Consider the following 13,805-nt stretch of genomic DNA (forward strand, 5'->3'; position numbering starts at 1 on the left):
ACTGTATCACTCAGCCACTTGGAGCAGCATTTTGATAGAGGGTAGGAAAAAAACTAGAGAATGTCTATGTGAGAGTCTGTGAAATCCCTCCACTCCATTTGTTTGTAATCGCTAAGCTATAACGGAAGACACCAAACACAATTACCAGCACATTCCTTTCTCAGCCTGAAACTCTGCCCTCCAGGTATGAGAAAGAAGGACCAAAACAGCTAAATGAACAAGCTGCCCCAAGTGTTCACCTGCTATAATGCCATCCATCTGCTCCAGAGCCGCAGCGAGCATGTCACTTGCATCACTCATCATCTTCTCTCTTCTCAGGAACGATCACCAGCTACACCATAAGGAGCAGTAAAAGACACTGATACCGTGAGCTGGATCCACAGCCTCAAGTCCACAATTTAACCTGCAAAAGAGAATTTCATTTCAGTGCACGTTCTCTGAATTCAGACACCACTGTTGCTAGACCAGCAGGAAGACTGGGGCTGTTTGCTGACCTCAACAAGGCTTGGAGGTGTCTGCCACCAGGCATGAACTGGCATCACAGAATCAAAGCACCAACTTGATGATCCAGTTCCTACTCCAGCTCAGCGTGTGGCCTGCTCTGCCCACAGGTCCATGCCACTGAAGGGGCATCCCATAGAGCACCTCAGAAATCCCACATGGCACTTCAGGGAAGCTCGCATAGAAGACACAGGCCTTCTATTGTTAAAAGGAAGCTGCAACTCAACAATAAACCATATGTCTATCTGCTGTATTTTTTCTCCCCACGAATTTGCTGGTATAGAAAAAGACGGGTCTGACCATTTGGCCAAGATTTCTGGATGTCTGACAATCCAGAAGTCTCAGGCATGCAACTATTTGCCTACAGGCAGGATATCTCAAATGCCCATGACTCACTGGACGTAGTGTGCATACACAGACTATCCCTCGCCCGGAGCTTAGCAGAGACTCATGCCGTAACGATGCAATTTCATCCTACCCTCAAACTTCTGAAAGCCAGAAGTGGTCCCCAGAGGAGTATTTCCAGCAGAGTCTGGAAAAGCAAACTTGCCTGATGTGCTGCCTGGGCAGGTGAACTAGTGGACGTGAAATCCCAATGGGCTGCAAGTTAAGCACTTACTTAGGTACTTTGCTGAAATGGAGATGCAGAGGTCAGAGGTGTACCCAATCCCTCCGCCTCAGCACAATGGACACACAAGCCACTGAAACAGCCCAGATTGCTGTGTCTTTAATCTAGGACATGCGAGACTAGTTCTGCTATAAATAAAGTTAGGAAACAAAGCTAAACAAACACCAGGAAGGAAAATTCACTTTAACCTTTCGCATACCCTGCCGTTTGGTTTTTGTATTAGGCCGCACTGCTGCTGACATTTGCCCCAACACTAGCAATTAAGAGTTGTTCACAGTATCTCTGGCGTAAGTCCTGGAAAAGAGTCTACTAAAAACCAAACTAAAACAAAAATTCATGTTATAAACTGAATTTTCCCTCCTACAAGTCACCTTATTGGTTTGACCCAGCTAGGAAGTAGCTCTTATTGGAGGCAGCAGCTAGCTTTGCTGAAATGCTACCCTTAAGATGCCAACAAACATTTCATCTTCCGTAACAAAATTTTATTACATGAGGTAGGCCCAAACCTTAAGGGAACTTTTGAACGACAGCACAAAGACCACTGTGCTTCTGGCAAATGCCTTGCTTTACTATTCAGCTGCCAGAGTCAGAAAAACCAAGAGAACTTTAAAAAGTCAAAATACCTGTAAGTTAAGGTGTTGCAAATCTTAAAAAATGCAGTAGCATCATAACTGAAGACTTCCAACCTTCAAGGAGGAAGCCCCCAATTTTAATCACAATGTAAATATTAAACTTCAAGAAGTACAATACCTGCCATAATATGCAGATTCTACAAGACTTTTGGTCTGGTGCCTCTATGCCTGATAAAAATGAGCAGAAAACACAGCTTTTGCAAACACATTCACTCGGACAATACTGAAGAGAGTCTTGTTTTTTCTTCTTTAGGATTTCCTGGCTCTGACAATCAGGTCCGGCTCAAATATGGGCGTCTGAATGCAGAGTGTGAAGGATCTGCAGTGGATTTCCCTCTGAGGGCAAAGAACACACAGAGAAAGCCCAGGGCGGCTGCTGCTGCCTCAGGAAAAACATTGATTCCTCACAGCTCTAAGTGGAAAAACGCCAACAACACAAAGCACCCACAAACTCCCAACAGCCAATAAATGTTTGGGAATCAGGAGCGCCCACGATCTTCCCAAGGTGCATAAACACCTCATGGCGGGAATAAAGAAGATGGAGCCAGACTCTTGTCAGTGGTGCCCACTGACATGACAAGAGGAAATGGGCTCACATTAAAACACAGGAAATTCCAATTAAGCATTAAAAAGGAAGAAAAAAAAAAAGCTTATGAGGATGGCAAGCACTGGAAAGAGTTGCCCTTTTGGGGTCTCCATCCTGAGGGCTACTCACAGCCTGACTGGACCTTGCATGGCTCAGCTTTCCCTGGGCATCCCTGCTTTGGGCAGGGGGTGGGCTGGAGACCTCCAGTGGTGCAGTCATCCGCGTGCTCAGTGCAGCTCGTGATCAAGCACTAAATACAGTACTGAGGAGGCTGCCTAGGAAAAGCCTAATGTGGGCTAAAAATGCGCTAAGGAACGGAGTGCTCCCGAATCACGTTTGTTCACAGTGCACCTCTTGTTTCTCACCTTCTCCCTAGGAAAGACATTAAGTGGGGGCAAGGAACTGCTAATTTACACTTGCATAGTAAAGCCATGGCTCACAGGCACAGAAAAATCACCATCCTTGGGCTTCATCCAGACACAACCACCCCTCATGCTTCCAAAAAAAGCACTCTTTGCTTTTCCTAAACAAGGGTTTTGTCCGTGGTTGTCAAAAATCCCTAAGACAGCTCTGCTGACAAGAGCAGCAGTGGTAGACAGTGGTACTAACAGCATTCAAGAGACCCCCAAGCATCTACCCCACTGTTACGTGGTCCTGCCTCCATGGAAAGGGACATACCAGTCTGCACAGTGCTTCCTCCACTGCTACTGCAAAAGGAGCTGTGCTGAGAGCAGCAGTGAGAAATTTTAAGACAAAATTTAGTGAGGCAAGACGGTGCAAACACACTGATCTCCAAAAACCCTTCCATGGAGCATCTGTTAGCAGCCTGACCAAGCCTACAGCTGAGAAACTTGGAGAGGTGAAATAAAAAAAGAACAAAAAGCCCCCAAGCCGAACAGCTGGAGATGATGCAACAAAATCCCATTTCCCTGGTTATTTGGTCCTAAAAGTGGCCATTGAAAACTACCCTGGAACAGCACATCCTGCTCTGGCCACCTTCCCAGCACAGTGCAGCACATCTAGCAGTCAGGAAGTAAAACCGCTGCGATAGAAAAATAATATTGGGGCCATCCTTCCCCAGTAAGGGCACAGAATTGCTTTTATTCTTTGCACACCACCAATGGCATGCGGGGAACGGATGGGCAGGGGGGAAATCAAAGACCTCATACACCAGCAGACCAAAGAACCAAACTGCGTGAAACAAGAAAAGACAACAAACCATAGGAGGAAGAGGGTGGAAAGGGGAGGTGCAGAGAGAGTCAAAGAAACGCAATTATTAGACAGAAGTCATAAATCAGCAGTCTTTTGTGGATTATAGGAAAGAGGACAATACTGGAACACCAGCCACTTAATGCCTGCGCCTACTAAGGGGCACCAACACTGCCTCTGACTTCACAAACTTTGAGAGGAGCCTCGGCTAACCACTAACACAGCAGAGCTTTCCCAATATGTATGCTCCTTTCTTTACACTTTCCTTTTTAAGGCTTTGGTCTAATAGAAATAAAACCTAAAAGAAAACTCAAGGCTTTAGTTTTTTTTGTTGGCAATGACTAAGGAAAATCACGCAGTCGGGTAACATGAACAAAAATCCATCTTGGAGAAGCGCAATGGAGCTCCTTAAGAAAATAAGGACTAGCTAATATTTCAGAAGATGTCAAGCAGTTTAAATTGCTTTCATCCACAAAAGCAGAAAGGGGAAAAAAAAAAAAGAAACATCATTTTAACGCAGATGGATCTATGACACAGCAGATGAATGAGAAACCAAGGTGCACGCAGGAGACAGAGAGGCAGACGCACGAAATCCACCCCTGGCATAACACCATTGAGAACACACCTGGGAGGAAAGTACTGACAGTACCCTCTCTGACGGACCATTTAAAATAAGTTTTCTCTTGCTTTCCAAGAAAACGGCGACACTTACCTTCCTGGGTGCACAATCAGTGCAAGATGGGGTGGGGGGGTTGTTTTTACAGAGGCAGATCCTCCTTCTAGAGCTCGCAGCTGAATACCTTGCTCATGCCGACAAGAACAAGCATCACTTCATCAAGGCTGTATTTACAATCCACCATTAAAAAAGTAAAAATAAAATACAAATGCAGCTATCTCCACTATCACTTATGATTAATTTTATCACTAGCTGGCATTTCTACCACATCCCTGGCCGTTACAGAGAATTATTTGGTCTTACTTGTCTAATGTCCCTTCCTCTGGTTCGAACACACCAGCCGGTTGCTAGGGCTATGCTGTTCACTTTTCAGTAGGTGGAGATTTTTTATTTTTATTTTTGAATGACATACAAACCCTCCGGCTACAGTGCTTGTGAAGATGTATTCGAAACGGCTTACAGAGAAAACAAAACACTGCTCTGCAAACAAATCCAAGGAAAGCTAGAAAAAAACAAGGGGTTTTGTGAATGGGAACTGCAGTCTGCTGGATGCAAACTGGAAAGCTGCCTGAATACAGATTTCAAAAATCAGATATTTAATTAAGATGGCAGACTTTAAAAAAAGAAGTGCTTAAACATTTTCATTTTACATATGTAGGAAATTATAGTTTCCTCACCCAGAGGTTGTCTCTTTCCTAGATCAAACAACATACACAGAGGCATCTAGGGGCAACATCTTCAAGCCTTTTTTTTTTTTTTTTTTTTGGGGAGTGGTCTTATTCTGGATATCCACCTGCAAAACACACCATGCTTTAAAACCCAGAGGTTTGCAGAGCTGAGGAGAATCGCCTGCCTGCTAGCAGGTCTGAAGGGCAAAAGGACACACTGTGCCCTGCACGACACCTCTCCAGGGAAGGGCAGCGTCTGGCCTTTTGTCCCACTCGCCTTTCTCTTTCTGCACATGCTCCGCAAATGCTTAGCGTCTGGAAAGAAAGCATCAGCTATACATTATTTTTATGATGTGATGCAGTAAGATGGATGACTTGAGTTTCGCAGCTCTCCCATTCCTACATAACACTCCTTAAACCAGGAAATTCTGATACACAGAAATTAAAAATCTTGATTAGGGCTTGTTTCTGAGAGCTGTAGAGAGTGAAGAAAAGGACCTCCAAGAGCAGGTTGTTACCCCAGAGCAATCTACCACAAAAATGCAATGGAAAAGATAAGAAATTGTAGTCCTCTTTTATGGAGAGGGTGGGAGGAGAGAACCTGTTCCACAGCAAAAGTGAGACCCCAAATATCACTTTGCTGTCAAAATTCATGTCCCTGCATTCTCAGTCCTACATGTATGAGATGACCGCACAAGAGGTCTGAAGCATCTTCTGGATTCATCTCTCGCCTCACAACACTAGAACAACATAACCTTAGCAATTAATTTTTACAAGGTAAAGCTCTATTTCATGAAGATATATGCTATTTCAGACACATAATCACATCTATTTGTGCTTTTTCTGGTGAGCCAGAAGAGAAACATAAACACACAGAGACTGATTTGCAAAATACATTTCAATCACAAATAAAAACAGCTTCAAATGAACTCAATCTAACTCTCTGGCACAATTTCTCATGGGATGTTTTGAAGATACTCAACTATAGTGCCACCAGTCAGCAGCATTTTAACACTTAATAATGAATATATTCAGCTAATTTACACTAGGAGTCATTAACATTCCTTTTAACATAAAAACCGACTCCATTTCATACCTTCCAGGCCTGAAAGAAACTAAAAAAGAAAATGGATCCTTGTTGAATATATTGCTCTGGTGTTTTGCAAGAGAAGAACAAATGAAATTTAAAAAGTCAAATTAGGAAATGCTGGAAATATCTTAATGGGAATAACGTAGAGGGATATCTTAGCACGAGGCAGGGACAGGAAACTATTTAGGTATCAAACATGCTTTGAGCCACGTAACTCAGACTTTGCCCCCCTTCCCCACGAAAAGGCCCTGGCCGCCTCACAGAGGCAGGGACCTCTGCTCGGGTCCCTCCTGGGCATGGGGACACCCCCCCGGCAGCTCCTCCCGCCAGGCACCCCTGCTCCCTTGTCCCGCAATGGCTGAACAAGGAGGCCTAGTGAGACCAGGCATGTCCTCTGGCTGTCATTCCACATACAAGTCCTTCATTTCAGGAGGACAGCTATGAGGAGCTCTGTCCCTGAAGGGCCAGGCTCAGGGCTCTGCCAGCCTGCAGGCTCAGCACCCTCCAAGAGTCCAATGCTGAAACGTGCAAAAAGGATAAACATTATTATGAATAAAAGCAACCAAAACATTGGCAAAGGCTTACTTAAACTGATAATGTCTATTTACTTTTATATATATAAATAAATTTCTTCTTGAATTTGCTGAACTCTAGTCAATGACATCAAAGCAATACTGTTCTCGTATTACGCAGGACTACAAAAAACCAACAAACGTCCCTTTGTTCCCTAATTCTAGTGCCTTTCTTTGTTCCCTGAATTTCATTATTTCTTTATTATACAGCAAACATTATTTATTTTCTTTAACTGACAAAAATGAATGGAAGCACACTGAGGCTGAAAGCCTATCCCACAATACGTAAGAAATGTCCTGACATAAAAGGCATCAAGTCATAGAAAAGACTTAGAAGTATTTTAAGAACATAAAGCACAAAAGTCCTTCCAAGATATAATTGTTTATACCTGGGAAAAACTTACCTCCAATCACAGAACTTTTATTACCAACTAGCTTAGTTGCGTTCTGCACTTTGCCTTAAAATTTGTTAAACACATTAGTCATGATGCAAAAGCTAAGCCTTGACAAGATAAGCATCCTTCACATACTTTGACAGAGATATATACACAGTAAACAGCTTACATAGATATGGCTTAGATTCATATCCAACTACAAAACAAACCATTTATTTTGGTCTGCAGCACTGAAATTATTGTGGTTGCTTATCTCTGCTACCCTATTCTCCAGTAGCTCTTTTTTTTTTTGTTGTAATTGAAAGGAGTTTAAAAGACACAGCAGGTGACAGGTTCCACTGTTTGGTGATGCACAAGAGAGCACTGTGATCGCTGGATGACACGAAAGCAGCCAGAGCAGCAGTACCGTACCGGCGAGGTAGTCGTGTAATGCAAATACCTGTCTGCAAACACTCTTCAGACTCACTTGCATTCTTTACCCACAAGTAATCCAAGATCAAATGGTGGCTTGCAAAAAAAACCCCACAGATATACTTCACTTTAGGCTGTTTGTGTTTTACTGGTTGACTATTTAGTAAATACCTTCAACTACTCACTTTAGAGAGTCTGAGAAATCAGTATGTTATTCTCTTACATGTTTTGCTTGGGTCCACTGATTAGAAAAACAATTAAGATATTCATTCCTCACTCCAAGACTGCTAATGCAAGCAAGGAAATGCCTCACATTCCCCAGCAACATGTTATTAACACGCTGTGGCCACACAGGCTACGAAACAAAAGAGACACTGTTGGGTAAGAGTCCAAAAGGTTGTTCTTCAAAATACCTTAAGAACCACCAAATCCTGAGCACAGACCCACATTTAGATCCAGTTTCATAGCTTGTGCTGCTTCTTTTAATGGGCTAGATCCAGAGATCAAATTCACAAACTTCTAGATTTGAAAAGGTTTGGCTTTAGATTTTGGACCTTTAGGTCTAGGGGTTTCCAGATCCACAGTTTCAGTGTCGTCACTGCACAAAGCAAAAGTAGAGGGCACTCACCATCAAAAACCCAGAAAGTAAATGAAATATATTTAGCTTGAACAGTATTTTCATACAAGTCTGTAAAAAATAACAGAAAAGCCAACATCTTGTAATTCCACAGTACTAATTGTGACATGGGGAAAATTTGCATATAAAGTCCCAGCATCACATACTTCCCCTTCTATCTGCCTCTGATTTTGCTACCTTAAGACTTACTTAAGAAGAGTGTGATAGCTGAAGTACATGTTTTGTGTGTGAGGATACTTCCATTTTTTAAAGACTTACAATATCTAAGAACTTGAGATTGCCAGTACCACCACTGCACCACTGATACACCAACAATCCTCTCATATAGCATGATTGGCATTTTAAAAATTAAGCAGGGTAAAATTTAACATGGTTGAGGACCTTCCCCGCCCCGTAATAGAACAGGACTGAATTTTAAGGAGAAAAAGACAGGGGGGAAAAGTGAAAAATACTAAATCATAGGCCAATTTTCACTCTGGTTTTCTCTTGCTCACCTCAAAAACAGATGGACCTTTTCACCTTCTATTCTCCTAAACTAAAGTCCTTTACCAATAGCTTATACTGGAGCTTTGCTTACGTTTAGGTAGTATGCTTGGGAATCTGAGAGAGTCTACATCAAGACAACCTGCTTTAGGCAGCACGTGACTTTTATCACTATTAAAAATGGGCATTCTACCTTTGAGATTCCTGAAGTATCAGATGTAGGTACTGTGTACTTCAAAACACAGACTTCAAATTTTGAATTAGTGCTCAGCTTTGAAAAGGTCCAAGTAGTTCACATGCGAAACACATTCTGAAACATGCGTGTTTGTTCTTATCAACGAGAAAGCAAAGGTGGATGTAGTCACCTCTGTGTTTTGACAAGAGCCATGCGTGCTATCCCACTGCCAGCCAGAGCAGCCACAGACAAAGACCCCGCAGAGCAATGCACCACCCAGCTGCACAACAAGGAGATGCCTCTTGCCCAGGGAGCGCAGCACTGCCGGGATGCTCTCCCCCATCCCCTCAGGACCGTCCTTCCCTTTCTCTGGACATGGCCTGTGTTTACCACCCAGCCCCAGATCCACTCGTTCAAGCCCAGGGTGAAGAAGAGGCACTCACAGACATGGCTTTTTCCCAGCACTGCCCTTTCCACACTTTCTCTTTACCAGCTTGGCTTCTGTCCCCCATGTCCCTTCCCAGGATACAACCTCCAGTCCCTGGGACAACACAGTCCCATGCCTCATAACTAGGGATTTGGGTAATGCTGGAGAAAGTAAAGCTTTTTTATTTTTTTTCAGCCAGGTGGCAGAATGCTATTGACTTTGTCCGGCTTTTTCTACATCAAAGTTTCAGTGCCAAGGGATGAAGGACAAAAGCCGTGCACTCTCAGCTCGAGGAAAGGGTCCTTTCTCTTCTGAATGCTGCACTGGCGAGTAGCAAGCAAAGAAATCCCCCCCAAACCTATACTACAGTGCAACTTTAAGCAGACATATGCTGTCCGCATTGCTACCTAACACTCAGCATTGCTTGGCTGGGGAGCCATAAGTCCTGCCTAACCTTGGGCCAGCCTTGCTTCTCAGCACAAAGGCAATTTTGCAGCTAGGACACAGAAACCAGCATTCTTGCTGCTCACTCCTTTTTCGTGAAAGCCGGCAGTCAGTTCTTCAGGACAGAGATGTCATTTTCTCCATCCTGTCTCAATCTCTCTTCCCGTCAGATTGATACCTCCTCACCATCCCTTACACAAAGATGTTTTCATGCCCTGGTGTCCTTTGGCCTCCAGCATCACCCACAGCTAAAAAAAACCAAAATGGAGCAGGGGCTGAGCTGTGCCTGGGGCTCAGAGGAGCTCCCAAGAGAAAGGTATCAGTGCTAGGGGAATGGAAACAATGCTGGGGTGGGCTGGAGGGCTACACAGATAATACAGTCATGGGGTATGGGTGATACTGAAGGATAGAAGGGTTTTCACCAGCAAGGCAACAGGTCAGTATCAAGCCAGAGCTGTGACCTCTGCAGGAACGCAGCATGAGACAAACCTGGTCCCGGCCCTATTGTCTTCCCTTTATTCTGCAGCAGGAAGAGGAGCAAAGCTGGGAAGAAAGGAGGTTGCAGAGGAAAAGGTGACTTCTTTCTGCATCTTCTCCTGTAAGAGAGACAGACCTAGGGATGGAAGGGAGCAGCCACTCTATCCTGTGGCCAAGCCTCTGTGCATATGTAGGAGGGAGAAATATCTCACCCATCAACCATGGCCACCATCAGAAAGATGAGCAGAAAGTACCAGCTTTACAAGAGGAAGATGCAGCTCATGAGATGAAGAAAAATCTTAGCAGTCAGAAACTTAAGACATACTTGCATCAATCCATGTTTGATGCCCAACTAGGGACAGAACTGCAGCTGCTACAAACCCACCTAGATTTCTGCAGGATAACAACATCACTGAGACTGAGGTTACTTCCTACAGATGATCTGCTAAGTGTGAAACATTTTTTTTAATTATTATGTAGAACAATAAACTGTGGTTTATTAGTGCCCTTACTAACAGTACGTTGCCTTTAGTAGACAGGGCTACAATGCACTAAAATGGAGAATAAGATAATTTTTTAAGAGGTGCAAGAAAGTTTACAACCCAGTGGCAGCAGTACAGTGCGAATACACCTATAAACCACCTGCTTTAGGTACCCAGAGCAGTCTAACCAATGCAAGAGGCTGTAAAGCTTTCTCAGGCAACGGGATAAGGAGTGGATGGGTTGGCACACACCACCCCGTGGTACCCAGGCCAGTGGTGCCATAAGCCAAGTCAACAAGTCTGAGGCAAACTTAGGTGTGGCTAAATCATACAACAACAATGTAGAAATACTGTCCTGTGCAAGAGCTGAATTGCCCCTCTCCATTATTAAGTATCTGCAACATGTTTAAGCCAGTCTGCAACTCTGATATGCCAGTAAGGTTTACAGACTCTGCTGGAAAGTTTTACAATATAAACCTTGCAATACCAGATTTCTCCCAAAACTTGAGATCTTACAGAGAAGTAATTCCAATAGCATCTTAGCTTTCATTAAGAAAGAAATAAATACTATTGAGACACATGGTTGCTGAAGGAAGTTTGATGTGATCTGAGAATATCCTGAAAGTTTGAACACAGGAAGCCCCTTATTTGACATGTAATACAGTAAGGCATAGAAGGGATGTGGGTGGGGGAAGCAGGATCACTGGACTTTTTTTTTTTTCCACAATAGAGGAAAAAAAAACAGCTTAGGGTGCTTAACTGTTTCCCTTCCCTCAACCTACAGATGCAATTAAGCTTGAAAAACAATACAAGTCATCTAATATTGTTTTAATTAAAAGTTGTTTTTATAACATAAAAAGACCAAAAGTTACCTCACTGGTGTTTCACAGTTGTATTGGGGAAAAAGTGGTTCTTGTGTAACTTCATAGTTTTTTAACTTTCAGAAGCCCCACTGTAACAGAAGATAGCAAAGATGGAACAATACATCTAGGATTTAAAGCTCTGTCTAGCCCATGATTTATATGCATCTAATTAGCTCTTCCTGCATACACACCCACCCACTCACCCTTGAGCTCTGGGAACTGCTAGTATAATTTCTGCAATTAAAAGCTTCGATGTCAGAATCCTTGTTTGCCAAAAGGAAAAACCACCACCCTCTCCTCCAGCACAGCTGGGCATGTTCTTACAGGAGTGGATGCCCAACTGTAAAAAAAGCTCAGATCCAAGATCTGAACTCTCCTAAAGTTCAAGCTATTTATTAGAAATCTGTAATCCAGCACCCTGTTGTCTCCCAAGGACCTCCATGGCTCTACTCCAATAGAGCAACAGATGCGCACCAGAAGTTTTGGGAGCTTAAGACACTGTGGTTTTATTTGGCCATATCCAGGGATCTCTGCTGGACATGGGCTAACAGCCCTGAACAACAGAGAACTGTAGCAGCGTTGTGCTTTGCTTTTCCCATCACAGACCATGTTAACTTCTTACTGTGTCATGGACATTGGCAACACTGACAGATGGGTGAAGGACTGCTCGCCTGCCATGATCTGAAATCAAACTAGTACAGAATAGTTCAATCCATGCTGACTGGCAACACTAAATGTTTTGAATGAATTAATGACCCCTAGTATTTCCATACAAATGTTCCTCTGAATATATAATCTCAAGATAAAACTTCAAAAACCTCGAGGGATCAGATACACTTTTAATGTTACATTTCTTTGAAGTACTTTCCCTTTGTATTTCAGCAACACTTCAAAGTTTTCCTACTTACATACAAATCAAATTAGACACCTGATGCCAAAAGAGGCGGACATTAAAAGTGTTTCACACTTTCCCAACCTTCGGGTGGGGGGGAAGACTCAGTCTTGTAGAAAGCTATATATTAACTATATGCTGATTTTCACTATACCAGCTGGCCAAGAGGGAGTTCTTCATGTATCAAAGGTCAAATAGAAACAGGGTACAGCCCCAGTCCCACCTGTGATTGAAGATGCTGCTCCCACTGAACAACACGTTTAACCTGTAGGATGCAAATAGTCCTGCTGACATTAAGAGGGAATTTGTGATCAATGGAAGTGCCCAGTCCTTGAAGGCCACAGGAGGGAGGAGGTTGTTCATGGGAAAAACAAAGGTCCACCTGCACTGTCAAAGTCCTTATGAAGTTTAATAGAGGTGAGCTGGTCATCTTCAATGGTTTTCTTCAGAGGCAAGGGGGAGAACTCAACAAGAAAGTCCTAGAAGTTGTCCTCTATTACTATGCCAAAAAAAAAAAAACCAAACCAAACAAAAAACAAACAAAAAACCCCCACCAAAATCAAAACCCGATCTCAAATAACAGAAGTAAACAAATAATTATATTTTCTCATCATCACTATGAACTAGCAGCTTCCTCAGTAATCATGTGAACATCTGGGGCCAAATCCTTCGTGGTATACATGGAGGCTCAGGGGTTATCTGCAGGTAAGTCTTGCTTGTTCTCAAGCACTAAAGAAGTTTTAAAAGGTTGATTCTTGCTTCATTTATAATAGATCTATAAGAAACTATTATATATATTATATTCATATATAATAGATCTATAAGAACTATTTTAAAACTATTGCCCTGTATTTCCCTTTGCTGGGGCTGACTATTTTTCATGTGCTTACTGAGCCATCGCTGGATGGACTGTTTCTGGGGGGTTATATTTAGCTCTGAAGCACTGCAGATTTTGTTTCCCTAGCTAAAGTTAGGATGGGATCCTCTCTTAGAGGAGGATCCTACTCTTACTCCGCTGGATGGAAAGAAAGCGCTGAGACAGTCTAGTCTGGGCTTGCAGAAGACACTGGTGATGCCAAGGCCTCAACTATGATGAGCCTGCTGCTTAGAAAGGGAAAAAGTAAATCCAAAACTGGCAAGAATGTTTATTTTACATATACAGTAGACTTACAGCTTCAGCCCTGTTTAGGAAAAGAAACAGTGCTTTCTTCAGGATGTAAATCACCATTTATCTTCATGCAGGGGTCCTGTCATAGTACAGCTCCTCTCGGGGACAGCTCATCATTTCTTTACTGCTATACAGTAAGAGCCTGCAGCAGAGGCATATAAACAGCTATGCGGGGTTGCCCCTTCAGTCACCGGACAGAACCAGGGGCAGCTCTAGATCACAAGTGTGCTGAACTGCTCACAGAAAGGTCCTCCAGCAGCACGACAAAATCCCCATGGTAATTACCCTCCTTACAGCACAAAACTCTGCCGCTTATTGAGATGGATTCATCTACTTCATGGTTTTGCTGATAAGATATAACTACCATGATATTTTACTTCGTAGAAGTT

General features: G+C 43.1%; 1 protein-coding gene across 4 annotated transcripts in view; it reads right to left on the reverse strand.

Moving 5' to 3' along the window:
- PPFIBP1 (PTPRF interacting protein, binding protein 1 (liprin beta 1)) overlaps positions 1-324 on the reverse strand; it is a 54,355-nt gene extending 54,031 nt beyond the window's left edge. For all 4 annotated transcript variants that reach the window (XM_009707326.1, XM_009707324.1, XM_009707325.1 and 1 more), the window contains exon 1: positions 240-324. In XM_009707326.1, the coding sequence (XP_009705628.1) occupies positions 240-303 (64 nt within the window). In that variant the 5' untranslated portion in view covers positions 304-324. The remainder of the gene's footprint in view (positions 1-239) is intronic.
- Between the last annotated feature and the right edge of the window lie 13,481 nt (positions 325-13,805).

The sequence above is a fragment of the Cariama cristata genome, unplaced genomic scaffold (genome assembly GCF_000690535.1).
Source record: "Cariama cristata isolate BGI_N322 unplaced genomic scaffold, ASM69053v1 scaffold179, whole genome shotgun sequence".
Classification (NCBI taxonomy): Eukaryota; Metazoa; Chordata; class Aves; order Cariamiformes; family Cariamidae; genus Cariama; species Cariama cristata.